Source organism: Chelon labrosus (assembly GCF_963514085.1).
Source record: "Chelon labrosus genome assembly, chromosome: 22".
Classification (NCBI taxonomy): Eukaryota; Metazoa; Chordata; class Actinopteri; order Mugiliformes; family Mugilidae; genus Chelon; species Chelon labrosus.
Genome location: NC_140355.1, coordinates 1560156 through 1588140, shown reverse-complemented (window position 1 = coordinate 1588140; position 27985 = coordinate 1560156). Strand labels below are relative to the sequence as shown.

Sequence of the window (27985 nt, the reverse complement as noted above, 5' to 3'; positions counted from 1 at the left end):
TGTTTATCACCTGGGTCATGTAATAGTTCGCGTAGTGACCCTCCAGCTCCTGTCCTGGAGTCTTCATCCGCGTCCTCCGAGTCTCCTCGCAGCCTCTCAGCCGTCAGCATGACTTTTTCTCTGGGATGGCTGTCAGCTTTGGCCGCGGGGTTCTTCTCCGTTCACGTTTTGCAAAAACTTTGCTTCCCGTACTTTTGGAGGGACCTCCTCTTTCTGATGAAGATAATCAGGTACGGCGTGAAACTGGAGCTGTTCAAGCTGAGGTCCAGCGTGAGCACGGTCATGGACAGGTTCATCCAGAATGCGCAGCGCATCCCCGACAAGCCGTTTGTCATCTACGACGGACGCGTCCACACCTACCGGGACATCGAGCAGCGCAGCAACAGACTGGCCCACGTTTTCCTCGAGAAAGTCAACTTGAGGAAAGGAGACTGCGTTGCCTTGCTTATGAACAACGAGCCCGACTTCCTGTGCGCTTGGTTCGGCTTGGCCAAGGTCGGCTGCTCGGTGGCTTTCCTCAACACTAACATTAAGTCCAAGTCTCTGCTGCACTGCTTTGACTGCTGTGGAGCCAAAACTCTAATTGTTGGTTCAGGTAAAGCTCTCAACTCAGTCTCAATAACAATTTGAAAAAAAATCATTCTTAGAGATTACTAAAGTATATTTACCATATTATAAAATTATAAAATATTGGGCCACATTTTTAGGGTGATATCTTAAATTAAACTTTTACCGTAATAAATCAGATTATTCTTTCCCTTCTATGATCAAGAGCTGCAGCAATTAGTCGATTCATGCAGAAAATCTATTAGTAACTTGCTTAATAGCTTACTAAAAACTAAAAAAATGTATTGTCCTGTGTATGTATTGATTTTTTAATTTTTTTTTTATATATATATATTTTTAAACAGAAGTAGACTTGTCACCTTAGATGGTGTTATGGTTATGAAGTCGGTGTTTTATGACCAAACGATTAATCAATTATTCATCCGCTCCAGCTATGATTTTAATATAATTCCAACACTTCATCTTTCTCATCCTCAGCACATTCACATCCAAGAAGGACTTTATCATACATGCGCTAAGTTTCAGTTATACTAACTTTCACTTATGGGTATCCCTCAACATTTTTCTTTTCCTACAGTAGCTGACTTACAATGGAAAGCTTTTTTTTCCCCTCGTAACATATTTCCATCATCACAGCTGAATAGCTCTGCCTTAACGGCTCCCTGCAGGATTTTTATTCCTGTTTTCTGTAACATCAGCTGAAGTGTCGGCGCAGAAAGTCTTTTGTAGCCGACATCTCTGTCTGAAAACACATTCACTGACCCTGAGTACATCAGTAACCCTCGCTGTGAGGCTGGAGTACAGTTAATTGTCCATCAGGACAGGGCAGCCAGTGTCAGCTAGAGAGAGTCAGCCTCTAGACGCCTTCAAGTATCAGCTGTGGGTTTATTTAACAATGCAGCCCGCTCTTGATGGCCCTCAAACTGGTGCTGTTTGTATGTATTGTTCAGGTGTACCTTTATCCCTGAAAACTTTAAAATGCCCTCCCAAACATAAAGAAATAATGAATAAATTATGCAAACCAGTACACGTGTAAGTACACTTAGTGAAAGCAAATGCATTCAATCCTTCATTAAATCCTCCTTCATGACTGTTCTAATGTTCAGTTTATGTTGAAACAGCAGCAGAAAGGTGGTAATTCAACTGGGTGACCATTGTGGTGGATGTAGTTTGTGGTGCTGTTGAACTGGATTGATTACACACTAAAGTGTTTCTGTTATTTAGCCCAGCCCACTGACTAAAATGGGGCTGTCAAAATAACAGAAACACGTGTTAATACAACACAATACATTTCAATAGTCCTAGAAACCACAGCCTCCACAATGAAAACACAGTTGAATCAACGTGTCTCTCTGTTATTTGAAAACTAATGTTGAGTACAATAACCTTACTAAAGCTGTGATTCAATTCAGGACTGTTACATTACGATGCATTCGTTTTCACCGTGACGAATTAACTGGCAAATGAGTGTTCATATTTATTTAGTGAATTCTTTAATAAGTGAACAGGTTGTTTTACATTTGATTGATGATCTGTCTCTAGTCAGGCATTTTAAATCCTCCATAGATGCAAACAGGACTGTAATGGGATGTTAATGCTGCTCTCCACCTGCTGGATGCAGAGGGAGGCAACAGAATGTGCCGTGCCAACTACTACTTCCCAAGGAGATTAGAGTAATGGCAATTCCTATTTACTATGTGACTCAAACAAATTTCAGCAAATAAGAAAACTTTGTCTTGGAAGGTATTTGTTAGTCTGAGTTGTTTTAGTCTAACCAAAGCCAAATACAGAGAAAATTTGGAATCCCTCCCAAGAACCTGCAAGTATCTTTCCATTTTTATACAGTTTATAAACTAAATACAATAAATACTTACCTCTAAAATGCAGCTTTATATAGAATTTTGAAGTGATGGTATGTAACTCAAATATTTCCAGTATGGGAGTCTTTGCAAAACACCCCAAAACATTATAAAAGGATGTTTTATTTAAAAAAAAAAAACATTCAAACAGTTAGGGTATTCAGTGTAACAGATGTAAAACATGTGATGGAGCCTTAACGTTTCAAATATTTTCAAAATTTCACCTATTCTATATGCCAGACATGTATTTATTACACATTTTGCAGTTAAATTATGTGAAGTATGAATTATAAATCAACCCTTGGTAGATATCTTAGATTCTAGCATTCGCAAATTGGTAATTGCGTTGTTACAAATAGTGACTTGGATTTGCACTCAGTTAATCATTTTGCCTTTTCTGTGCCCGGTAGTGAACTCCAACCTTCATATGTCGCTGTTGCCTTTTTCTGAGCTTTAAAGATTGCTAAGTCTGTTGAACCGTACTCCAGCTTCCAGCCACGTTTCACGGGACGAATCATGTTGGCTGAGTTATCATGTTTGTAGAGTTAATAGGATTCACCATGCTGCAGCCATGTGACAGGATGACAGAACATTGCTCAACCATACGAGCATGATGCTGGACAGGGACACTCACTGGGGTTGTCCTCACAACAACCCCGGTGCAACAGGAGAGGGATTCGTGGAACAGCTGGAACGGCCAGTCCTAAGTTTTGCGGTGCCAGATATAAACCCTGTGCTCAAATGGAAGTTTAATCTGAGTACTGAATTTGAACCTTCCTTGTGGGGTTGTGGGGATGAAGTGGAGACTAACTCAAGAACATTTTGTAGATGGAGGGATATTTTATCCCTGGAGATGGACAAATTTGTGTTGTCATAGCTCTCTGATGGGCGAGCTTAGTGGAGGGAATCCCAGACAAACATTTCAGGGCAGAAAATGCGCTCACTCAATTTAGGTTGTCTCTGCCAGAAAGTTTGTAGAATTCAGGAATCCACACAATATGTATCCAGTCACTTGGCTCCGTTACGCTATGTTGATGCGCTGCCAAAATGTATTAGCTTAGCTTTTTCCTCCTGCTATTCATCCTTACTACTCTGCTGCATTATAATCCTTCGGTACTAAAATAGTTGTCATTCCTCTGGGAGCTCGTTTGTTTGTTTTTCCCACCTCACGTTGGAGTGGGATTCATAGATTGCTTGGGTAATGGTTATAATTGTCCTATAGAGACCATCCAGCTGGGCTAACATTGTTCACAGTAGTATTAAACTGCAGCCTTGCTTCTTTTCCTGCTTTGTTTTCTGAATTCTCCATTTGTCCTTTGAATCAAGTTATCAGAAAATACTATATACACTCATATCTATACATTTAACAAAGATGTGGTGCTGAATTATGAAGTAAATGTTGCATAATGACTCTGGGCTCAGTTGGCACAGTGTATAATTTCAGTCACTGAGCAAGATATTTACATTCACAGATTACAGTTGAAACACTAGTCCTAGCTATTACTAAGTATCCTTCTCATTAAATGCAGCTCGGTTGTCTCCATCTTCCAGATTTAATGGAAGGTCTGAACGGCATCTTAACCGGCCTCCTGGACGACGACATTAAGGTGTGGGCCATGAAGAGCCAAAGTGAGCACACACAGGTCCACACTCTGTTGGACAAGCTCGACGCTGTGTCTGACCAGCCTGTCCCCGCAGCGCTGCGTGTGACCACCTCCCTCAAAGCCCCCACCCTCTACATCTTCACCTCTGGAACTACTGGTGAGTCGGGGGTGTTTTTTTTTTTACATTTACATTTCACATTACTCACATTTCATTTAGGGCAGTTCATACAAGTAATGAACACGTAGTAGGCTTTTAGACCGAATGTAGAATATAGGGTGTCATGCACGAATTATATATAAATATCGACCAGGCATCCCAATTCCTTGCATTTGCATAACTATTTTCCCTGGGATACGGGCGTCACCATTCTGTGAGTTTGGAGCCAGAGTGTGCGCAGTACGGTCCGAGAGTGGAGCCACACAGAGCCACGTTATAGATGACCTGCCCACACTTCCACCAGACTCACTCGTGTTTTCGTTTAATCAATACAGTACTGTGCTCTTCTCTAAATCAGACATCACAGACTACTTTACTCTGTCCAACGGGTCAACCAATGTATCAGTTGTTGGAGTTGTCTGTAGTACAATGAAAACGGAAAAATACAAACAGTAATGTTTAACTTGAGTTTTATTAAACTATAGATAAATAAGTCACACCAGCCAAGCATATACCCATTGTATTATTATTGTCTTATCGCCATTATGATTTTCCGTAGTGAGCTATTAGCTTAGCCAGTGATTACAAATGTAAATCACTATTCCATTACTACTGCTAAGGCCACAGAATATATAAAGATGTAGTATGACTGTCACATTATATTGTGGTAAAAAGTCTATTATTCAGGATAGTTTTGTGGTGAAAATGACCACATCTTTAAGCTAAGATTCTTTGCAAAGAAATCCAACGCACGGTCATGGTTATGTTGGTAACAGTGCTTGTAATCAATGTTCTCCCTCAGCTTCTCCTGAGGAAAAGGCCTTTTCCTGATGTAAACCCTCCTCTGCTTGTACAGGGAAATGTTTGTCTTAGATAGAACTAGGAGAGCTCTCTCTCATAGCTGACTAAAGATGACTGTTTTAGGAAAGGGTTGAGTTTTTAGTATTAAGATGAGCAGCTATATGTCACTCCAACAAGTCTTCAAGAATGAATGTATTTTACCTCTTCCTCTTCCCGTTGTAAGCCTGAGTATTACTCAGTGGCACTAGTTATTTTTTGAGGTCAGACTTTGCAGAAAGACACTTATTTCCATCGGAATTCCCGAAATATCATCAGACTGTGAGAACAGAAATGCATTGACTCCAGCTAATATGCTGTCTCCATCACCTCCATCACATGCACATCACTGTGACCTGAAGACCGCCTTTAAAACGGAGCGAGGGTTTTTAAAACAGAGGGCCACACAACGTGGGAGGAAGTCCAGAGAGTGATCTGATTGTTTGGATCCATCAGCGTCTCGATAGAACTAACAGGATGACGTCTGATATGACCACACTTGACTATAGTCTCCTCTTTCATTAGTGGACAGGGTTTCCACATGTGCTTAAAAAGTCCTAAATTAATTTCATACAAATTTTTAAAGCCTCACTTTTCCTTCAAGCAAGGCCTTGTCCTTAAATGCAAGTTTCAAGTGTCTTTCTAAACATCCTGCAAACAAGATTCGTATTTTATTTTCTTGCACTTCAAAAACCTTTGTATATTTTACCGCTGCCATACTTAGCTGAATGGCTCAAACATCTTCAGTAAGTTTAGCAGTTTAGCATAGTTGTTTTATTACAGTTAAAATGCACTGTTGGATGCCACAGTTCAGTGTAATGTAATACATTGTTTTTTCATTTTTTACAGGGCTTCCTAAGGCTGCAGTGATCACTCACCTCCAGAGCTTGAAGGCAGCAGCGGGTTTTTGGGCGTTTGGGGCGACTGAAGATGATGTGATTTACATCCCTCTGCCGCTCTACCACAGCGCAGCTTCCTTGATAGGTATAGGAGGAACCATAGAGCTAGGTACGTCTACGGATATTTAATACAAAATATAAATGTATAAAATATTTAAAACAGTTTAATAATAACTTATATCTGTCACATGTGGAATATGGTACTCATTTAATTGGCAAACACTCAGACATACTTTGTGGAGGTCAGTTGTTTAGCCCAAAATCTGCCTCACGTCCAAGGAATGAGACAACAAGTCCAAAGTATCTCCCTGAGTGGGTCCAGATTTTGTTCTGTTTTAATAATTAGGGTTTTCCCTGTATACAAAAGAACTCTGGTTCAGTGCCACAATCTTTTCCACATTTCAGATTTGCTGATAAATATTACAGAGAGCAAGAGGTTTGTCTGAGGTTAGGCATGCATACAAGGATGAACGGCTTCCTATGCATCCGAAATGCATCGGCCTAAAAAAGTTGTCCCATACACATTCAAGTGCTGCTGGAGTCTTGACCTTTCTACAAACTGAAAGGCTTTTTTGTTGGTGAGCTTGTTGTCCCTAATATGATGAGGTCTACCACTGGAGTTATCTCTTGTGTCATGTCCCTCAGTCCCTTGGCTCAGTCATATTTTTCCAGTCGAGTGAGCTCCCTGTCCGACAGATTCTTCACTCACTGCTCCTGGATATTCAGTTGTATGGCGCTGCTATCTTTTTTCCTCCAAGTCAGTACTTCTTATTTGGGTGTGTTGGTATACAGTTTTTGTAAAGAAAGACGTTTACGTTCGTGACATTTCTCACCTTTGACGTGTTGTGAGTTTTACAGCAAATTTGGAGACTTCTTTGAGAGTGTCCTTGGGTTAGTTTGCTGCTAGTTTGTTGAGCATCAGTTCAGCTTCTGATTTAAGAGCACCAATGGTCTTCCTCTGTCATTGAGCTGTTGGCTTTATGTTTTCTGGAAGATTTCCTCAGTTCTGTGGTCCTTCAGTGTGAAGCTTAGAACAGTAGAGTTGGACTGAAATGTAATCTGTCTAAACATCTGTCCCCAAAAAATGTCACCCTCGTTCACACCTTTTTTTATGGGAATTCATTCAGTAGTTGTTGAGAGGTTTCCAAACTGTGGAGCTTGTTTGACTAAAACATGGAGTCTTTTTTTTTGTTCTTTGTTTGTTGTTTTGTTTAAACAGCTACTAAAGCTGCTGCATTACACATGTTAATGTAATATATACTAGAATGATAGAATGGAATAAAATGTATTGATCTTCAAATCAAATGGAAATATAGAATTTATTCTAATCTAATACATTTCTACTGCCAGAAATGTCAGCCATTGGGTTGATAAAGGTACAATTAAAGATTTTATTATCTCACCAGATATTTCAAGGAGGTCATAGTTAGCAAATGTAATCCTGTGAGAATGTGTGAGAATCAGCTCCGCATGGTTATAGTACACAGAAGGAAAGGGAAAATTGAACTACATCAGATATATTTTGAAAATGTAAAATGGATCTTAATGGACAACAGATTGACAACAGTGCCATGATATGGCTCCTTTTCATGAATGTAGCCTGACAACATGCGTTTACTTATCAGATCTGAGTTCCGTGTTGGATACAGAGAGACAGTTATATTGGCAAACTGGTATGCAGGACTGAAGACAGTGCCCACTGACCACAGTGTTAACTGCCAAACTATGCGACCCCTTTGAGGACCTGCTGTTTCACTCCAACAGGCAGCTTAATTAGAGGCTTCAGAGCAGGAAGTGGACACTGAAGATTATTATGGAGAATATTGTTATTGTTTCTAGGTCATTATTTCTTTGTTCCTCTTCATAGAGAGGCTCACAGTTGGAACTTTGGCATCTGTGTTCAGATGGTGTTTTAGTATGATTAAAACAAAACTAATTGTTTTTGTAGCTCATGTAAAAATAGATTTTAAAGTAATGTAAAAATTCCATGGAAGCAACATATTAATCGGTGATCTTAATGATGGCTCATTGGTTTGTGATACTGTTCCAACTGCTACCAAAGTTGATAGTTCAATGTTCTTCACAACATCCAGACAAGTTGTGCAAACAGACCTTGGTAAGGCCGGTGTCCAGACAGCTGTAGATGTTGAAATGTATTAAACCGTGTACGCATTTGTCACATTTAGCCTTTAGACTCTACACGGTGGTTCTGTTGTTGTCAGACTAAGTCAACACCTGCCAAACTTCACCAACTATTGGGCAGGAAAGAGCAATCACAAATCAATCGAGAAGTGTTTATTTGCATTAAGCTGGAAATCCTTTCATAGAGTTCAAATAGTAAGAGAGTAAAGAGTAAAGCCTAAGGGGCGTACATACAGGAAGAGACTAGCAGCAATGTGGTGACAAGATTCCATGCCATTTTAATTGTAACTAATAGGTAACCCACCAATTTCACCATCCCGATAGCAGGATAGGAGCGTTGGGTAAACACAGATGGAGCAGCAGTGTCATTGACTGTTTTTAAACAGAAAAGCTTGCTCCATACATACACTAGACATATTTTTTATGATCTGCTCATTATACTTGAAAACAGCTGAAGCGGGAAATATTCAAGAGGGTTACCTGGGTAACCAGAGCCTGAAACATCCACTAGCAACCCAACTATCATTAACTATGATTGATGGGCGATGAGCAAACACTTTATACGTGGACAGACCGACAGATTTCTGTCGGTGAGTCTACAAAAGACAAAAAGTAATGTTTATATTCAGTGTTACTCATCAAAACATGTTGTGTGTATCCCTGACCTGTAAGAGTCATGCAAATTGTGTTCCCTTAATCATTAATGATATCCATTTTATGTTGGATTTTTCTGTCCGTCGGTATTTTGTGATAACATTTTTGTCCATAATACCTGGCGCCCTAGACTGACTGCAAACAAGGTACTGTGTGTTCTGTTTAAAGTGTCTTTGTTGCAATATGAGTTCAAGGACTGATGTTCCCACAGCTGTTTGGGAGCGAGTACACTCATCTCGGGAGTTCAGGACATTGATTCTATCTCAGCTGACGTCAAATTGGTGAATTCAAGTCCATAGGGCTGTATCTGTATTATTGCCCTTGATTTTCCAAAATGTTCAATCCTTAATATTCCTTAATAGTATGGGGATGACCATAAAATTACTGTTTTTTGTTTTGTTTTGTTTTGGCAAGACATTCACATATAGATGAGGTAACCAGTGCTGTTAATATAGAGAGTGCACTAAGGCCTGTGGGCGGCAAAGTGGTGTGGTTGCTAGCACTGAGGGCTCGGAGCAAGAAGGTTCTGGGTTCTAACCCACCTTTCTGTGGGGAGTTTGTATGTTCTCCCTGTGCCAGTGTAGGTTTTCTCCAGGTGCTCCTTCTTCCTCCCACTGTCCAAAGACATGCTTGTTAGGTTAATTGGTGATTCAAAGTGGGACCCGCTGAGGACAAGTGTTTACGGAAAAGTCAATGAATGAACTAAGGCCTGTCAATGTAGTAATGGTAGTAGCTTACAAATCTTACAAATAAGATCTTGTGGTTACATTTCTGCCAAACTCTTGCGGAATACTAATATTGTGGGGACAAGTTGTCCTTGTCTTCCGCGCCAAACAACATTTTGTGGGTTAAAACCTCTTAAGACTCATTAAGTTATGGTTAATGTGATGGTAACGGTTAGGGTTAGGCAATGAAAAGTCCTTTCAAAGGTAGAAACACAAGTCATTGAATCATCTAGTGGCTAATAGCGCCTGTTGACCTGTTTCCCTTATCTTAAGTCAAAAGCCTGAGCCTCCCTGGTGATTTCCTGCCATTCTCAATCATTGCTGTAACCTGATGCTACACAAGTCGTCTTTGAAAACTGCTCAGAAAAGGGCAGGCACATTCAACTACACAGAAGGATTCTCTAGACAGCTTCAACCAATCAGATCCCAAACCAAATCGAGGACACTGCGAGGATAACACTGCGAGACACAGTCTGTGGAGCTTTGAAAAATAGCAAGCAGTTAGCGTAGCAGCAATTTTAGTTAGTATATCAGCCTGTGACATTCATCTCTTGTTAAAACACTGAGTGCTGTATGGAACTTTTAGTGCCATCAGTGAGCGGTGAACTCTGCACGGGAGTGATCCGAGATAGTGTCCAGAGGTTTAAGGCTTGATCATGAGCTTAGAGGATATCTCTCTAATCCAGTGTGGACAGTATTGAAGATTGTATAATGATTTATCTGTCTTAACAGGAGACACAGACTCTGTTGCAGTACAAGAAGTCAATCCTTCAATCTAGTCTGGATAATCTATTAGTGTAATAGTAGGAGATTTCACTTGATATACGGTGTGCATATCATTTTAGACTTGGTCAACACAAAATAGCTTTCACATAGTTTTCTGCTATGACTACTAGCCTCTCATAAGATGAGACATGAATGCCCCCAAAAAATAAAACATTTCCTTAAGTATATGTAACCGATTGCTTAACTGTCTTCTAGAGGAGAACCTGGTTATTGTAATCTGATTAAAGAATTAGAGAATCCCTCTCTTCCTTAAGAGCATTTCTCCTGGAGAAAAGTGATTTCTCTGCTACATATACAGAATAAAACTGGAGCTGACACAGAGTAACCTCAGTTTTCACCCTTAATCATTTGGCTGTTGACACATGTTTGCGCTCACTATGAGGTAAAGCTCCTGACAGTCAACTGTTTAAACAAGAACATCATGCTTGCAAAATGAGGTTAGGGGTAGGGGAGACATCTGCTTGCATATACAGTATATACTGATTAACAGTAACCAGGTCACTTAGCAAGCTCAGTCGCTCATGTAAGCTGGTTTCTCTGAGTGATATGGTTACTTGAGTTCAGCAGACATTTCTACCTGACATCTACTGTGTCCTATATTTTCTAAATGTACAGAATTCATAACCACAGCTTCAGATGGTGAACCCTTGATCTAAACTTAATTGTATTTGAGAAATAAAGTGACAACTTGTTCTTTTGTAATTTGATTAAAATATACAACTAAAATCTTTCAAATGCAAATGTATTCAGACCCTGGATATAGTACCCATGGTAGCAGTCACACACATATTTGGATTACATATATGGTTACTCCAGTGATGACCTGTGACTCTTAAATCAGGCCTTTCATGTGTCCTTTAAGGACAGTCAGGTCATTGTCATGCTCCCTTTGACCCAGTCTCAGGTTGCTGAACGTTTCTCAGTTCTAGTCAGTCTCTCTTTCCTGATAAGCACCCACTTAGCATGATGCCTCCACCTCCATACTCCTCTGTTGTTTATTAACCAGTGCTTAGTCTTCGTTCGCCAGTCATAGTGTTTGGAGTTGTAGATTTGTATGTGGAAAATATGATGTATAGCCCAACAAAGTGAATGGTAAATGGTCTTTTCTTGCTTTCTCTTGCTATTAGTACTTTAGTTTACATCCACAGTGACACATCTACCCATTCATTCACGCAATCACACATACATTCACACACCAGTGCCAGGCTCTGGGAGCAATTCAGGGTTCAGTGTCTTGCTCAAGGACACTTCGGCATGTGGTCCATGTACCTGAGATGGAACCATCTGGTTCGTGGACAACCCACTTTACCTACTGAGCATCTTTCTAAATGACATTTTTGTTTGTTCTGTCCCAGGTGCGACCTGCATTTTGAAAAAGAAGTTCTCAGCCTCTCAGTTCTGGAATGACTGCAGAAAACATAATGTGACAGTTTTCCAGTACATTGGGGAACTCTGCAGATACCTCTGTAACCAGCCTAAGGTAATCATCCGTTTGGCATTCACTTGTGTCCAAAATGAGAATAATATGATTAGTATTTATAGGAGAAAAATTCTGTGACATTATGACACTGGAACTGGCTTCAGAGTTATGGCCATGCAGAGGAATAGTAATTCTATTCAGGATATGTTTATATTACTTTGACGATCAGATCATTTATTGGCATGCTAATACATTATCCATAAACTAGTGTTGGCAAGGAACAGCCTACTTACCATACTTGGTAGTAATATGACACTGATGAATACACCTTACCAACTGACGACATCACATGTGCTTATTTCTGGCGCATTGTGGTGTAAAACTGCCGTCAAATGAGAATTCTGTTGTTGCATGTTCATACGTTAAACATGTCCACATGTTCAACATAAATTAAAATACAGCCTCTTCTATTACTTGCTGGTATTATCTCAGCATAAGATGTAGTTACATTACTCATATTTAACATTATTGACACGCCAGGCAGAAAAAAATAAATCAAAATCCTGCTAGTGAATGACAGAGCAAGAGAGTTAGAGTGCAGTAAGCAGACTTTTTTTTTTTTTCGTAGTTACTGGTGCTTGTGAATTATTCAAGTAGCACTGTTCACAACTGTGGCAGAAAGACAAGAAGGGGCTTTGTTTTGGTGTTTGTGTCCTCCCACTGTGGACACATAGACATGCACGCACACACAGCGTGAGGGCAGAGCTTGTCCCTTCTTGAGGCTGGACTCAAAGTCCTCTTTGTCCATTTGTTCCTCTGTTATTTGGCGGTGTGGGTGGAAGGCTGGCCATGACTGTACTCACCACTGATTGGCAAATTAAAGATGTGAGCATGTATGACACACATGCAGTTTTTCCACGGGGTCAATGTGGAAGGATACTGTCATTATGTACAGTTTACAATGTGCAAACATAGCAGTTACCATAGACATCATGTCTGTGGACACTAGTCTTTTCTTTAGATTTGTGTAAAGATGCTTTTGGCTTGACCAGGAGTGCAATGAACTGTTGAGACTGCACTTTTTATGATTTCACATGTCACTGACAGACATTTCACATGTCAAAGCCTAAAGACATCTCAGGACTTGAATCATCTGCAATGAGGAGTGATTCTTTAATCCAGAACAGGAAGACCATATGTACATGTGAGCCATCATATCTAAGAAGGGCAGGGGAAAGTTCCTACATACTGACCTAGTATGGTTCCTTAAACTTTTGCTCGCACATTTGTTGATTTTACTTCAACTAGATTGCCCAAACTTTTGCATACAGCTAAATAACTCAGAAATATCTTCAGAACTACTGCAATAGTTTATGTAAAATTGAATTTAATTTGATTGAACACGTTTGTGTCCTTTTAAGCATTTACACATCACTTGGATTTGTAGTTGTTGTGCCACCTGTCATCACATCCTTCTCACTCCATCAGACAGAGCTGGATAAAGTTCACAAGGTTAAGATGGGAGTTGGGAACGGGCTGAGACAGGACGTCTGGCGGGAGTTCCAGAGTCGTTTTGGGAACATCAAAATGTGTGAGGTGTACGGCTCCACTGAGGGAAACCTTTGTTTCATGAACCACATGGGCAAGATTGGAACCGTGGGCCGCTCCAACTTCTTCTACAGGGTAAGTGCTCGATAACCTTAAGTTGTGTAACAGAGAGGGTAATTCCATACATTTAGTATTTACTCCGAATGGGCTCTCGTTACATGCTTCTTTTTAGTTTTTTCATTTTTTTTTTAGCCATATTTGTTGATTGAAAGTTTAAGGTACATGGGAATGTGCTAGAAGAGTAAACCAGGTGCTTGTTTTGTGCACTGTGTCTATGTACTTTGTTCCTTATCCTAGGTCAAGTTCTGGTTAAGTGGTCCCACAGTTTTCTTTATTTGACTAACACATTGTTGAGCCAAATATGAAAAAAATGGAGCATGTTATTGCTGTCAGGGACAAAATTTGATCTCAGTAGTCGTAGAGATATTCCAGTCTAGACATAAATAATGGATTAACCTACTGACAGGTTGACACAACCATCTAAAAAACTATTGCCCCAGCTAAAATATTGAGTTTGTTTCAAGGTTGGTGCTAAACAATAGAACAATCCAAAACAGATGTCTTACACTTTCCAAGAAACACTCATAAAGCAATGAAATTTTGGCTCCTGACTTCCTCAACATACTTCTGACCCTGTGTGTGTCTGTGTGTTTGTACAGCTATCTTTCTGAGGACCAGTTTTTAATTTTACACCATCGGAGTGAGGACATTTGTGCAAAGTGAGGACATTTTGGTCTGTTTTAGGGTAAAGGTTATGATAAGATTATGGATAGGATTAGGCTAAGGGTTAGGGTTAGTCACTTAGTTGAGATGGTTAGGATTAGGGTTAGGAGCTAGGGAATGCATTATGTCAGTGAATTTCCTCACAATGTTAGCCATACATACATGTATGTGTGTGCGTGTAGATGAGAGTAAGAGTAAGGGAGTGTTAAGGGCTGGAGGTATGATAGGAGGCAGCAGTTGCGTTTTAGTGTTTCAGCTTGCGTTCTTGTTTGAGCGTTTCTGTGATGTCTTGTTGACTCGAGTCCAATACAAGTTATTCAGGTCATAGCAGCACAGCACACTGAACATCTCTGCCTTAACTCCTTGTAGTGCAGCTTATCAGAATCAGAATCAGTTGTAGTGTGTACTTAAAGGGAGTAAGCTAAGATAGGAAAAAATAAAAAATGAACAGTATCTTGTACATACAAGATAAAGTTTGTGTGTAAATGTGAGCATTGGCAACTGGTGAAGTTGCACACTACCTCCGTATAAAGAATGCTGTTTTTCCTGTTTCTTCTGGAAAACATTGCATTGGTTGCATGATTGCAGAATCTTAAAGGAGCAGACATTGCACAGGACAAGAGAGGGCAGTTTGACACACCTACATAGTGTAGGTAGGCATAAGAAATGGAATTGAAAGGTGTGGTATTTCTCCTGAATATAGTAATTACTTTATTTTTGATCTGTGTGAACTGCATGCCAGATAGTGGGATGGAGTTGGATACACCTTCCTCCCATACCTTTTTCAACGATACACAACGTCTGTGGGCTGTTTATCGAGCACTGAGATCCGATCTGGGCGATCCGATCACCTAAAAAAGACAGCTGCGAACACCCCAGGATGCATTGGGATTGCATTTGAGAGATCCGATCTCCAACCACATTTGGAGGTGGTCTGGGTCGCATGTGTCCACATGTGTTCGCATTCCTTTGGTAGCGTGAATGTAATGCATCCTGAGTCACATTAAAGAGCGCAGGGGGTGCTCCTGTGTCAGTGGAGTTTTGCCTCATTCATTCAGAAAAAACACACAACCGCTATTATATATGAATGCTATTATAAATGAATGCTGTTATAACTGTAAGTGATGTCTGTTCATTAGTAATGACAGCCTGTCCTTGTAGCTGTCAACTAACTAAAGAATAAATTAATCTAAGTAAGAATTCACAAATGAAAGTATTTATTATGAGGACACGAGTGTGATTCTGTATTAATTACTGATGTGGTCATATGTATGAAGTTACGTATTTACTCATTTAATAATGTCTTTATTTACCTTAATTACCAGAGATTACGGTGCATATGAAAATTTTGTATAGGTCTAAATAACGTTAGGCTGGAGATTAATAAATAATAACGTGTGTGCACAATGCACATACATAAAAAAGTGCTATTCTCAGTTTTGGAGCAGCAGTAGTGACCCATTAGAGACATCAGCTGTTTAAATATTCTGCTGCGTCCCAGATGATGTTGGGGTATATTTTCATACAGAGCACGAAACTGAGATCGGATCTGGAGAAACATTTGGAGACGCATGTTAATGCCAGGTCTGTAAACACGTACTTAAAGCTGGCCACTTAGGATGGATAACTCAGATCGGATCTTAATACAAGGTCTGAAGAGGCCCTGTGTTGCTCATATGCTTAACTTGCATGAACTGCCAGACTGATATTCACACCCATTTCATGGTGCGATTTCCTTGTTGTGTGTAGAGAGGAGCCAGGCATTTAAAGTCTTTTAATGCCCTCCACAATAGCCGGGCAGCTGTAGGGGATTTGTCAGAGCCTGTGTTATCCAGGATGTAGCAAGTGTCCACATAGGGTAGCAACGCTGTCATGATAACAGCTGTGAAAATAAGGAAGCCTAATGTAATAGGTTGGTAATAATACTGATAACTCAATAAACTAAACATTTACCAACAGAATGAAACAGGAGACAATAGCAACACAATACACAAGTGATTCATGTCTGAAACTATAAAACTATAATTTGAGTCCATAAAATTTTATACAACATAACATTTTACTGCAATATAAAAATGTACAATTTAATAAAACAGTTCATTTACATAATATAACATAAGATAATCATATTTGAATATATTTTTGTTAGAATGTATTGTATTGCATAATGTAACAGTAATGTGGACTACATAGAATTCATTTTAACAAAACAGAAACACCATCTGACATGAACATGTTTCAGAACATGACACACAGGACGTTTTACAGAATGTCAGCCTAAATAGTCTACTGTATTGATGCTGTGTGTAACTCAGCTGAGACCGTTGGGATAACCAGTGAAGTGGCTTTCCTGTGGCTGTCGCGGGTATTAGCTACGCTAATGCTTGTCTGCAGAGCTACTGTTAATCAGAGGAGTTACAAAAGAGTGGCTCCATGTGTTCAGCTCTAATCTCTGACCTCAGCTATTCTTAGATCTGTCCGACTGACATCACTGCTCTCGCAAAAACCATTATAAAAGCTACTTATAAAAGCTACTTATAAAAGTGAAGTTATAACACATATTGATTTCAGGACAAACATCCAATTCTCATTACGGGTCACTTGGGGAAAGCTTGTATCTATGGGAGCTGTTGCTTGCATTTCCCCTCCCCCATAGGATATACCATATATTCAGCTGATGACAGCCATGGATACGTATCAGTGTAAATCATGTAGGCTGTTGCCGGTCATGTTAGAGTAATCTGTGGTGTCTTAAGCCTTTAAACTGTAATGAGTGGTGGTATGAAAAAACTTTATCTATAAAGAAAGGCAATAAATAACACTATCTAAAGCAGAAGGATACAGTTGGCCACATTTGAAATATTCAAGTTAAGTGCAAGAACCGTTAAGATGAATGATGTACTCTAAGACAAAGTCAAATTAAACACAACATTCATGTAGTCTAGTGCACATACTTGCATTGCATTTTCACTTGCGTAATGGGACATTTAAATGGAACAAACGTCTTCTGTATTCAGTCCACATCCTGATATGACAACTTTAAATGTCGGCTGCAGATAATATCTGATATTAAACATGAAGTTGATTTGGTGGCGATGGTTCCATTCATCAGCTGCTCATAGTAACAATACTGTCTTCTGACTTTTTCACTCTTTGTGTAGCTCCTCTTCAAGTATGATCTGGTGAAGTATGACATGATGAAGGATGAACCAGTGAAAGACCAGTATGGCTTCTGTCAGCGAGTGGAAAGGGGTAATATCTTTGTTCTCATTTGTCTTTCAATGTTGACCTCAGCATAAATGTATTTGTACTGATTTTAGACTGGGCATCCTGTTGTTTTTCTCAGGTGAGACGGGCCTTTTACTGTCCAAGGTGAGCGCCCTCAGCCCGTTCTTCGGTTATGCTGGAAGCAAAACCCTGACCGAGAAGAAGCTGATGAGAAACGTGTTTGCGAAGAGTGACGCATACTTTAACACAGGCGACCTCATGGCTGAAGACCATGAGGGCTTCATCTGCTTCAGAGACAGAGTGGGGGACACCTTCAGGTACAATATGATGTTTGCAATGTCAGTGTCTTCTCTGCAGCCACAAACCAGTCTGATCATTAGAATCTTTAAAGCATCCATCCTTACTAAGAACTGTATGTTGTATTTCTAAGAGAAAGCATGACAAGGTGTGGAGGTATCAGGTACTTCAGTTATACAATGTTGGTGATTGTCTTCATAATTGCTGCTAAATCCATCAGACTTGATGTTAAGAAAAAGTGTTTTATGTTACCACTGGAGCTAAAAGTTCACTGTGAGTTTCCTCTTCAAAGCTTTTCACAAAGCTGCTGAGAGACACTTTATTAAGAAACAAAGACAACACTAAGGCCCCGTTCAGACCTTGCATTAACATCCATCCTGTGGAATCGGATCACAAGTGATTAGCTTCCAGTCTAGGTGTGATATAAGATGCGCATTTAAGAGATCTGATCTCTGACCACACTTGGAGGTGGTCTGGGTCGTATTGCTTTGGTAGTGTGAACACACACTGCGTCCTGAGTCTAACCCTAACCCTAACCCTAACCTCCTACTCAGCAGGGCTGCTCTTGTGTCAGTGGAGTTTTGCTTCATTCATTCAGAAAAAACACACGGCTGCTACTATAAATGATCACCTTAAGTGACGTTTGTTGATTAGTAATGTTGAAATATAATCATGAATATTCTGTCTTTGTAGTTATTAATCAACCAAACAATGAATAAATCTAAACAAGAATTAACAAAGAAAGTATTTCATACAAGTACACTGTTTGTGATTCATTCTGTCATAACGTGAATATCAGCATGTGGTTAATTATTGATGTGATCATGTTGATGGATAAGGAGCCAGGTTCTATTTCCACGATTACCTTCTGAGTTTTGAACTGACATCAAGGCGGAGATTAATACATAACTTGGCATGCGTGCCAAAGTCTGTTAAAATATTCTACTACGCCCAGATAATATTGGGGTTTATTTGCATACAGATCACGAAACAGAGATCGGATCTGCTAGGTCTGAACAGGCCCTAAGAGAAAGAAGTAACAGACACTTTTAGCCTGGGTCATTTTGTTAATACTGCCCTGGTAGTATTCAAAGGAAATGGAATAATGAATAGACACTTGGTGACAATGGGATAAAAGCAAGTCTTTATGCAGGTTGTGTATTACCATTGCAGGTTAGACGTCCTCACACCTTGCTACAGTTGCACTGTTAATCACTTTGACTTAAGACAGACTTTTCTCATTTTCAGGTGGAAGGGTGAAAATGTTGCTACGACAGAGGTGACAGAAATCCTGGGTCTTGTAGATTTTATTCAAGAAGTCAATGTGTATGGAGTGGAAATACCAGGTACCATGTCTATCTCTGATATCTACATACTGCTTATCTCTATAGGCAACACCAGTATAAAGTCCATCAAATCTTTGGATTAATTACTTTGCAATTGACGCACAGACTACACAGTATTACAACCTGGGGTCCATGACCTCAGTCAACAACTCTGATCTTGTGAATGATAACAGAAGTAACTCTTAACCATGTTGTTCACAGGGCATGAGGGCAGAGCGGGAATGGCTGCCATGATTGTGAGACCAGGCCTCACCTTTGATGGGAAGAAACTGTTTGAGCATGTGATGAAGGATCTTCCGGCGTACGCTCGGCCACTCTTCGTAAGGCTTCAGGTAACAAGCAGCACTGACATACTGGGTCTGCTTCTGATTGGTCATCTTTATTGAAAAGTCCGTAGTGGAGTTTACAAGAATTCAGGACAGAACCATGGACGGTACCTCTTGTCCCACGGGGGGGAAGGATTGTACTATTAATATATGGAATCTTAACTGTATTGAAATCTTAACTGTAACCAAAGTACCTAATCTTTTTGTCCCAGGACCTTTTTTTTCAAGGAACTAAAAGGTTCCTTTAATCTCTTTCCTCTGTAGTCTAAAGACGCTAAAATATTATCCAAGTTAGTCCACTGACAAAAATGATGGCTGTATTTCATAGACCGTATAAAAACATGGACAACACATCCGCATTGGCCAAACTGACGCGACTTTCCTGGGGCTATGGCTAGCTCCATCTTGCGAGTTTGGAACCAAAATTTGTGCATTACGGTCCGAGACTGGAGCCATGCGGAGTCACATTATTGATGACCCGCTCACACTTCCTCCAGACTCAGGCAAAAAGACTATATGGACGTAAGCTGACAAATCCATTCACTAACACCAAGGACACACGACCCTCGGGATTCCAGATAGCCACAGCCTCCCTATCAGATAACCCCAACACCTTTTTCCTCATGGTTTGAGGAAAATAAAGCATCTCACACAGGCAGACACTGGTACCCACTGGCCAAGCCAGAGTGTCATTCTGTCTCAAGTATATATATATTAGCTTAAATTACAGGTGTGAACACCCCCAGGATGCATTGAGGTTGCATTAGAGAGTGCTGATCCCTGACCACATTTGGTGATCTGGGTCGCATTTGCCCGCATTCCTTTGATAGTGTGTCCCATAATACCAGAGCCAAATCCTGTTGTCTAACACCTACAGTCATGACATGCTTTGAGCCACCGCTACATAGGACGCCATTCTACCCTGCTCCAACTCACACTGAGCTCACCATTTAACACAGTCTTGCCACAACAGCTTATTGGCAAGCTATTGCTGCTATGGATGGATCAGTCCCAGTTGTGCAGCGTTACATCAAAACCAACCACAGTCACCGCAGGATCACCCCATGGGTGGGTGCTGAGCGCCTGACTTTTTAGACTGCTCTGTTAGTTTGAGCACCTAACACCGCAGTCGTAGGCCTCATCACCAACAAACGTGAGTTGACAACCTGGTGCAGAACAAACAACTTTGCCCTCCACACCAACAAGACCAAGGAGATGGTTAATGACTTCAGGAGTTCTAGTCATAGGCGCCATCTCCCACTGAGCATCTGCATCTCTGAGGAGCAGAGAGACTTTACTTCGTCCACAGGCAGACAGTGGACTTCAGCCGTGACTGACTTTTACAGAGGCACCACTAAGAGCATTCTTACTTCCTGCATTACTTCCTGGTTTGGAAACAGCGAATCAGATGAGAGACACCAACTGGACAGGATAGTGAGAACTACAAAGAAGATCATTGATGCCATCTTTGCACAACATTTTTCATCCCCACTCCTGACTGTTCACGCTAATGCAGCCCGGAAAAAGATACAATTGCATCAAGTCAAGGACTACTCCACTGTTAAACCAGAACCAGACCAAACCAGAAGCTCAGTCTAAATAACAAGGAATAGGTGACTTTGTGCCCTATATCCAAGGTCACTAACAGACAAAGCTTTAACTGTTGCATTAAAAAGAATTACTAGCGTTTTCCTTTTTAACCGGCACAGCTTTTCTAGGTTTCGCGTCACTGGTCCAGTGGCCATGCAATCTCATTCACTCTTTTCATAAGTAGTAAATCAGTTCATGTGATTCTACTCACAATCAAATCTGTGCATCCTGGTCTTAAGTCAGTCAGTGAGATACACTCACAGGGAGATACTAACAGCAGCAGCCGGAGTCCACTTCTCCTACTGAACAATGAATGTTCAGATAAGATATGAGTGAAGCTAAAAAAAGAAAAAGGGGAAACGCTTATTATGCACCGCTTAAATATTGTTGAATTGTACCCGGACTAAAACTTGATTTGACCGTCACTTGTTGACTACATACAACTACGAGGTTACTTCAATATGGCACTGAATTTTAGACAATATGAAGTTTTCAGACCTGTGTTTGAGGACGTCCCCCCCCCCCCCCTTTTTTTAACTGGACCTCTTTGAATTATAATTTTATGCTCTTGCTCCATATGCTTGGTCAGTATGCATATACCGCCCTCTAGTGTCCATTTGTTGCTAGTTCCTCACCTTTGTCCCCCGAAAATTCTCATGATAAGGAATGCAATGAACTGCGGTTATGGCTGTATTCATATATATACAATACTGTGTGTTTTAATGATACAAAATACAGCAAATGTAATTATTGTGTGGCTATTTATAACCAATTAAGCACTCATGAATATGCAATCCTGGTTGATAAAAGTTTAATTGCTGTTCACTCGCATAAGTAGCACAGTGGGCTTGAGGCAAACCCTCTGCACAAATACAACTGGATGGTGAAGAGAGACACCAGTGCCAGATACTGGTTTTGCCTTTAGGACGTCAGGCGACATCGCTGACTGTCTTCCTCATTGCTGCCAAATCTATCACGACTTGATCGGAATTAGAAATAAAGCTAACAAAAAAATATTCAGACATGTTGCTGCCTTCACAAAGTGTCATATCTTACCACCAGGCGCTCTCCTAAAAGGCACTAAAACCTCACTGTGAGCTTCCTCTTTAAAGCTTTTCACTGGAGAGACACTTTTATGAAGAATCAACACTAAGAGAAAGAAATAACATTCAGTTTTAGCCAAGGTTATTTTGTTATTACTGCCATGCTGATACTCAAAGGGGAAAATGAAGACATTTTCTCTATCTGTAATTCTTCAACAGGATTGTTAATGATGAATATTTTCTTGATTAGATAATCAGTTACTGTAATTAGCTCTCATACAGTCAGTGTATGCACAGCTGTAGAGACGGCTGGCATCCACAGTTGGGAGCAAGCCAGCAATTATCAGGTACCAAAAGAAAGCAAAAACATTTGAGTGTTTCCACAGATTCCAAGAGCCAAGATTCCCAATACTTTAATGTAATGCAAAGCCCATGTCCCACCTCCCCATTCTCTACTATCTCTACTCAGCCAGCCTTAGGTAGATGGGTCCCTCCATATGAGCTGGGTTCTGCTCAAGGTTTCTTTCTATTAAAAGGGACTTTTCCCTTGCTACCATGGCCTTAGTGCTTGAACTGGAGGTTTCATATTCTGAGTTCTGTGACACATCTTGAGTCAAATAAGTTTTTCTTGGGATATAAATAACTTGAATTGAATTAACTTAGATAGACTTTATTGATCCACAATGGAAATTGCTTGGTCACAGTACCTGAGTTGCGTGTACAAAACACACTCTTCGAAACCACTAGTAGAAAGAAGAATAGGTGTAAGTTTTTTTTTTTTTTTTTTTTTTTTTTTTTTAAAAACAAAGAATAATACCCTGAAATGACAAAAATCTTTTTTTGTTTCTCCTCTCAGGAGGTCATGGAGATGACGAGCACCTTTAAGCAGCAGAAGTTCCAGCTGGTGCAGAGCGGCTTCAACCCCTCCACGATCTCTGATCCACTCTATGTGTTGGACTACGAGCAGAAGAGCTACATTCCTCTAACAGACCTGATCTACCAGAGCATCATCACCAGAGAACGGAAGCTCTAGAACTCACAAGTACGAAGTGTGATGATGCAGCTAGAAGCCGTGCACAAGAACGGTAGAAACAAGGTCTGCTGTTAGCAGTATTTTAAATTGAATAAAAACCAGGGAGCCTGCGGTTATGTTGAAGGATTTACTGAGGTCTGAATGAAGAGCCATCGGCCGGTGCAGAAGAGGATCCTGATGAGCAGTTATGAGTTATTTTTGTTAAACAAAATGTCGGATAAATAATATGCACCTGAATGTATCACTTTGAAACAGCCTACTGAAGTAGCCTTATGTAATCCTCAATGCACCCCATACAACACCTTTAGCTGCAAACACTTGTTTCTTGTGTTATCTAGAAACCTTTCAAATAATTTATCCATGCATTTGAAAAAGAAAATGAATCAAACACATAATAGGTATTATGTAAAATCCTGTTATAAGTGAGTTGTTCGTAATGCACAATTTGAGATTTTAATTTATGTTAGGAGGCAACAGACTTCAAGTATTCCATAGGTTCACACTGAAATTAATAATTATATATATGTATGTATAATGCATGCAATGGTCTTTCTGCACAAAAGAGGCTTATAAGATGGTTTTTGATTGTTTACGTTAAGGTGCAAATTCACTACAATATTGGTGTTCATTAATGATAAGTAATTAACTGTATTTGATTAATTGAATGAGTTGTTTGCACAGTTTACAGGGCTTACAACTGACTGAAAGACATAAATGTTATCATTTAATTTATACATTAAAATAGTTTCAATTTGTCACTTCAATGAAAACTGTATGGGAAACAACAGAGAGATGAATTGTCTATGATATATAATGTGGATTATCTATATGGTTGGGCTTTTTTAGGACTGTTTAAATGGTAAAACCCCACAAAGGACAACACATCTTCCAATAGCCATCCCACTGCTGCTGTCTAATTGGCAAAAACATGTTTATTGTTATTTGTCCATTAATAGATCCATTAAAATCCAATTCATGTGAAGTGCCTTAATTACATCAGTGCTAATGGATAAATTTACTTTTCAATTTTCCCATTTTGTTTTTCTCCATCTCAAATTTAAATGCATTAATTATTGCAGACACTGTGATGAAGAAAAATGATCATGTGAGAGATTTTGCCAGGGAAAGCCTAAAAGTGCCCAGATTTTAGCCATAATTCCATGATTTATTACTTTGTTTTATTAGTATTTTTACCTTCTTTTTTTTTTACAACAAAAAACATTGCATTAGTTATTAGTAGTCCTAAACTCGGGGGACCTTTCCCAAGTCAAATTAGTGCTTTAACTGTGGAGTGAAGTCCATTAGCATCACAGATCTTGCTTGTTCCTTTATAGATGCAGGCTCAGGGAAGATCTGCGATTTAAATCGTCATCTATGAAAAGCTCTCTTATTCCAACCAATGTGATGTCATTCTCATGTGTGCTTATTTCAGTGTAATATGTCTGAGATGAGACTGTATTAGAAATCTAGAGTTCTGAGCTGTGTGATGTGCTGTGTTCTGTTGGTTTTTGTGGTGTGAACCTTTGAAAATGGTAATATTCAGGCAAAATGAAATGCATATAAAAAGTAATGTAAACAAGTTAAAAATGATTGGTTTATTAAAACCGTCTCTTGGTTTCGTGGGTTTAGCCATCTGTCCTATCAGCCATAATCAATCATTTAATGAAAAACAATCTGGCTCAAGGAACACCAGCTGTCAGACTGCTCAGTCAGACACCAATGCTACTGAGATCGGTTTGACCTTTATCCATTCACAGAAACACATTTGCACATTGTTTTGTAAACTTAAGACTTTTGACTTTTGTATCAGGTAAAGTTTATTTCTCATGAGTCTTCCATGTAGAAGTGTTCTCTTGTTTTTCCAGGTCTTGGAACTTTAAAAACTTTTTTTTATTTCCCTTTGTAATCATCATCTTAAATGTCAGACAGTACATTTCTTAAAATTCAAAAATCATGCATACCACCCTTTCTCCTTGCACTTTAGGACAAGGTCCTGGTACTTACTTTGATTGGCTTCTCCAAGTTTGCTGGTGATTGGAGGGTGTCACACACTGAAGATCTGGAGTGTCCAGTATGGCTGCATCAGGTCTCTATTTTGGACGTTCCCAATTTTGGTCCATGCTCAGTTCCGCTGCTTTTACCCTCCAGGCTTTCCCTTCTAATTTTAAGAATTAAAAGGCTCAACACAGCAGGGACCTTTTACAGCCAGTAGACTCACAGCGGTGAAGTTACGTTGCTTATGTAAGTTTTTAGAGCTAATAATAATTCAGCGCATGGGATTTCATTGAGTGAGAAAGACTTCACAGCTTGTTCCAAAATATGTATCACCTCCCCAAGTCACAAACAGACAACAGACAGGTGTTTGTGGTTCTGATACATCCATTAGTGGAGATCCTGTTAGAGAAAGCAGCTGTTTCAATATTCCACCGTGCCCCAAATTATGTCGCAAAACTGAGATTGGATCTGGAGTGCTGGCAGGGGACGCTTTAAGTACCTGCGGTTGAAATGTGGTGAAACATTTTAATGCTAGGTACTTAAAGCTGGACACTTGAAATCAGATTGCCCAGGTCAGATGTTAATGCAAGATCTGAACGGGGCCTCAAAGCCTTTAAGTGGATACTGAATGAGCAGAAGGGACAGCCAATCATAGAAGTCAGGAGAGGGTGACAGTGGACTCAGGCAGACTGAAGTAGAGTGGTATAATCTGACCTTTGTGCGGATCTCTAGAATCATTTCCGCCAGGGTGGAGATCAATCAGAGATCAGACTGAAGTAGAACGCCCGCTTTGCTCCGTTTGAGCCTGCACCTTATCGTGTGGACATTCTGAGTGCATTCACTTTCTGATTTCAAGTGCTGCAAAGTGGAAAGGACTGATAAACTATTGATGTTAGGAAGGAGTTACTTTACTGTGTGCAACCTCATAGCTAATAGAAGTGATGGCTACAAAGGTAATACCAAATATTCTCCACTGTGGAATAAATTGAAGGACTATCTTAGTGCCTTTACCATGTGTCTTGTACACTGCCCAATTGTTCACAAACTTTTTCTGGTATGCCCCATTTGCACATCCAAATCTCTCCCGATAAAAATGACCATATGCAGTGTCTCTTTTGAATATTTCTTCATTTCTGTACTACTAGTACAGCTTTTACTACTGCCGTAAGCATTCTCTCTGTTTGGGAAAGTCAGGGTTTGTTGATGAGGTGTTCATATTCTTTTAAGTCACACATTCTGAATGAAAATCAGTTGAAATGTTTGAGCAAACCTCCAGCAGCCCTCTTAGGTTCGTAACTCTGTTCTTTCATTTGGTTTTCATTTTGTAAGCACTCTGTTGCCTTATACTGTATAACCAACTTTTCCATGAGCTGATGAGCTTCCAAGGTTTCGTTGTGCATAGCTGCATCAGAGCGCACTGCAAAAAGCCCCGCATCATACCATCTCTAGTTGTTCTGAGTTTTGGCTTATTTGGCTTAAGTCCTCACAGTTGTTTAAATGCATCTAATACTCGACCCATAAAGAACCAATACAGAGCCTGGTGGGTGGCTTGACTAGAAATGAACCTCAAGGAGATTTTATATAACATCAGACTGCACAGATAGGGTGGCTGATGAACCTGAATCTGACTTGAGACAAGGATGTCATGTAACATATGATGTCATATGGTTAAAATTGATTATGACTGTAAGAAAATAAAACACTGGATCAAAATGAATTGAAATGTGCAACATAAAGGTCATTCCACCATAATTTGGTAGAAGTTGTGAGACTTTCATGTAGACAAATCTAATAAACAGGCGCCACAGCGGTGTGGTGGTTAGCACTGATGCCTCACAGCAAGAAGGTTCTGGGTTCAACTGGTTCCTTTCTGTGTGGAGTTTGCATGTTCTCCCTGTGTCTGCGTGGGTTCTCTCCGGGTACTCCAGCTTCCTCCCACTGTCCAAAGACATGCTGGTTAGGTTCACTGGTGATTCTAAATTGGCTGTAGATGTGAATGTGAGTGTGAATGGTTGTCTGTCTCTCTGTGTTAGCCCTGAGATAGACTGGAGACCTGTCCAGGGTGTAACCTGCCTCTTGCCCAAAGCCTGTAATGGCTTAGAAAACTGTGCATTAGTTAGTTAGTCATTGTTGGGAGCAGAATTTCCAAGCACAGATGGAATATAAAAAAAATCTTTCTTGATGTAACCAACTCAATGTGTTACACACTCTCCATCACTTGATGCTTGATCAAATCATAGCAATCATGGCAGCCCTTGATTCATATGAGGATTGAGGAAACATTGAGCACCAGTGTTGCACAACCTGCCCACATTCTCTCAATCAGGTCTGTCTGCTCCCTCCCAGTAATCACTGTCATACCTCAGACATGACCAAGTCAAGCCAGAAACCATTCTGGTGTTCGCTCTTGCTTATGTGACTCAGGTTCTCCGTTCCGGGTTTTCAATGATCTCATCACACACACGCTCACTTTGCTTTGTGATGGTTAAAAAAAAACAAAAAACTGTGATTTTAACGTTGCGTGTCTTCTTGGGATGTGGCTCTGCTCTTAAATTTACAAATTCTGCACACAGATTTTGTGCAGAGACGGAGGCAGCAACAGAAAGGACTGTAGTAAATGTATGTGCATGGTAAAAAGTGTGTTCAGTCTCTTTTCCTAATGCTGTAGTCTTCAGGTAAATGTCACAGTTTTCATTGATTGCTTTTAAGCACATTGTCGTTCTCCACTGTTGCTAACAATGTACTTATTTTTTTACAACCAACATTTGTGCTTCTTTGGTAATTGATATTTGTCCGGTAACCATACTGTGTCACACTTTGCATGATCTGGTTTGATGCACATGCTTTGTTTTGTGCTACACATGCTCCGTGTATTTTTATTCAGTCACCTACAGTCAGCGCTGTTAGTCCAGGTTCAGTGTGAACAAACCTCCTAGAAGAAATAAATACTTCTCCATTCAAGGTATTACGTGTGTTGATCTCATTTTGAACATGCCCTACTGTATGTGGGTTTTGAAATATTCACTCAACTCAGCAACTCAATACAGACATTGTTGTTGAATGTAAAGCAACATCAGTTACCATCGATGTCACCACATTTCACCTAAAGATTATTTTTGAAGTGTTTGCCCCTCCACCCATTTTTA

General features: G+C 40.0%; 1 protein-coding gene across 2 annotated transcripts; it reads left to right on the top strand.

Moving 5' to 3' along the window:
* Positions 1-2: 2 nt before the first annotated feature.
* On the top strand, positions 3-27985 carry slc27a6 (solute carrier family 27 member 6). Of its 2 annotated transcripts, none has more exons than XM_084572122.1 (10): positions 3-495; positions 3978-4187; positions 5874-6032; positions 11586-11710; positions 13139-13333; positions 17143-17233; positions 17328-17526; positions 18755-18852; positions 19054-19184; positions 22668-27985. In XM_084572122.1, exons 1-10 carry the CDS (start codon positions 126-128, stop codon positions 22842-22844), a joined length of 1755 nt encoding a protein of 584 aa, XP_084428248.1. In that variant the 5' UTR covers positions 3-125; the 3' UTR covers positions 22845-27985. The 2 variants fall into 2 exon arrangements, with proteins under 2 accessions (XP_084428248.1, XP_084428247.1); XM_084572121.1 differs by having other exon boundaries at positions 3-595.

What these genes read in the sequence shown, in the direction of transcription:
- slc27a6 (XM_084572121.1), top strand. Translation starts at nt 109, where the DNA reads ATGACTTTTTCTCTGGGATGGCTGTCAGCTTTGGCCGCGGGGTTCTTC. An exon ending in GCTCCAACTTCTTCTACAGG is followed by an intron (nt 13,334 to 17,142) that starts GTAAGTGCTCGA and finishes CTCTTTGTGTAG; the next exon opens with CTCCTCTTCAAGTATGATCT. An exon ending in CACTCTTCGTAAGGCTTCAG is followed by an intron (nt 19,185 to 22,667) that starts GTAACAAGCAGC and finishes TTCTCCTCTCAG; the next exon opens with GAGGTCATGGAGATGACGAG.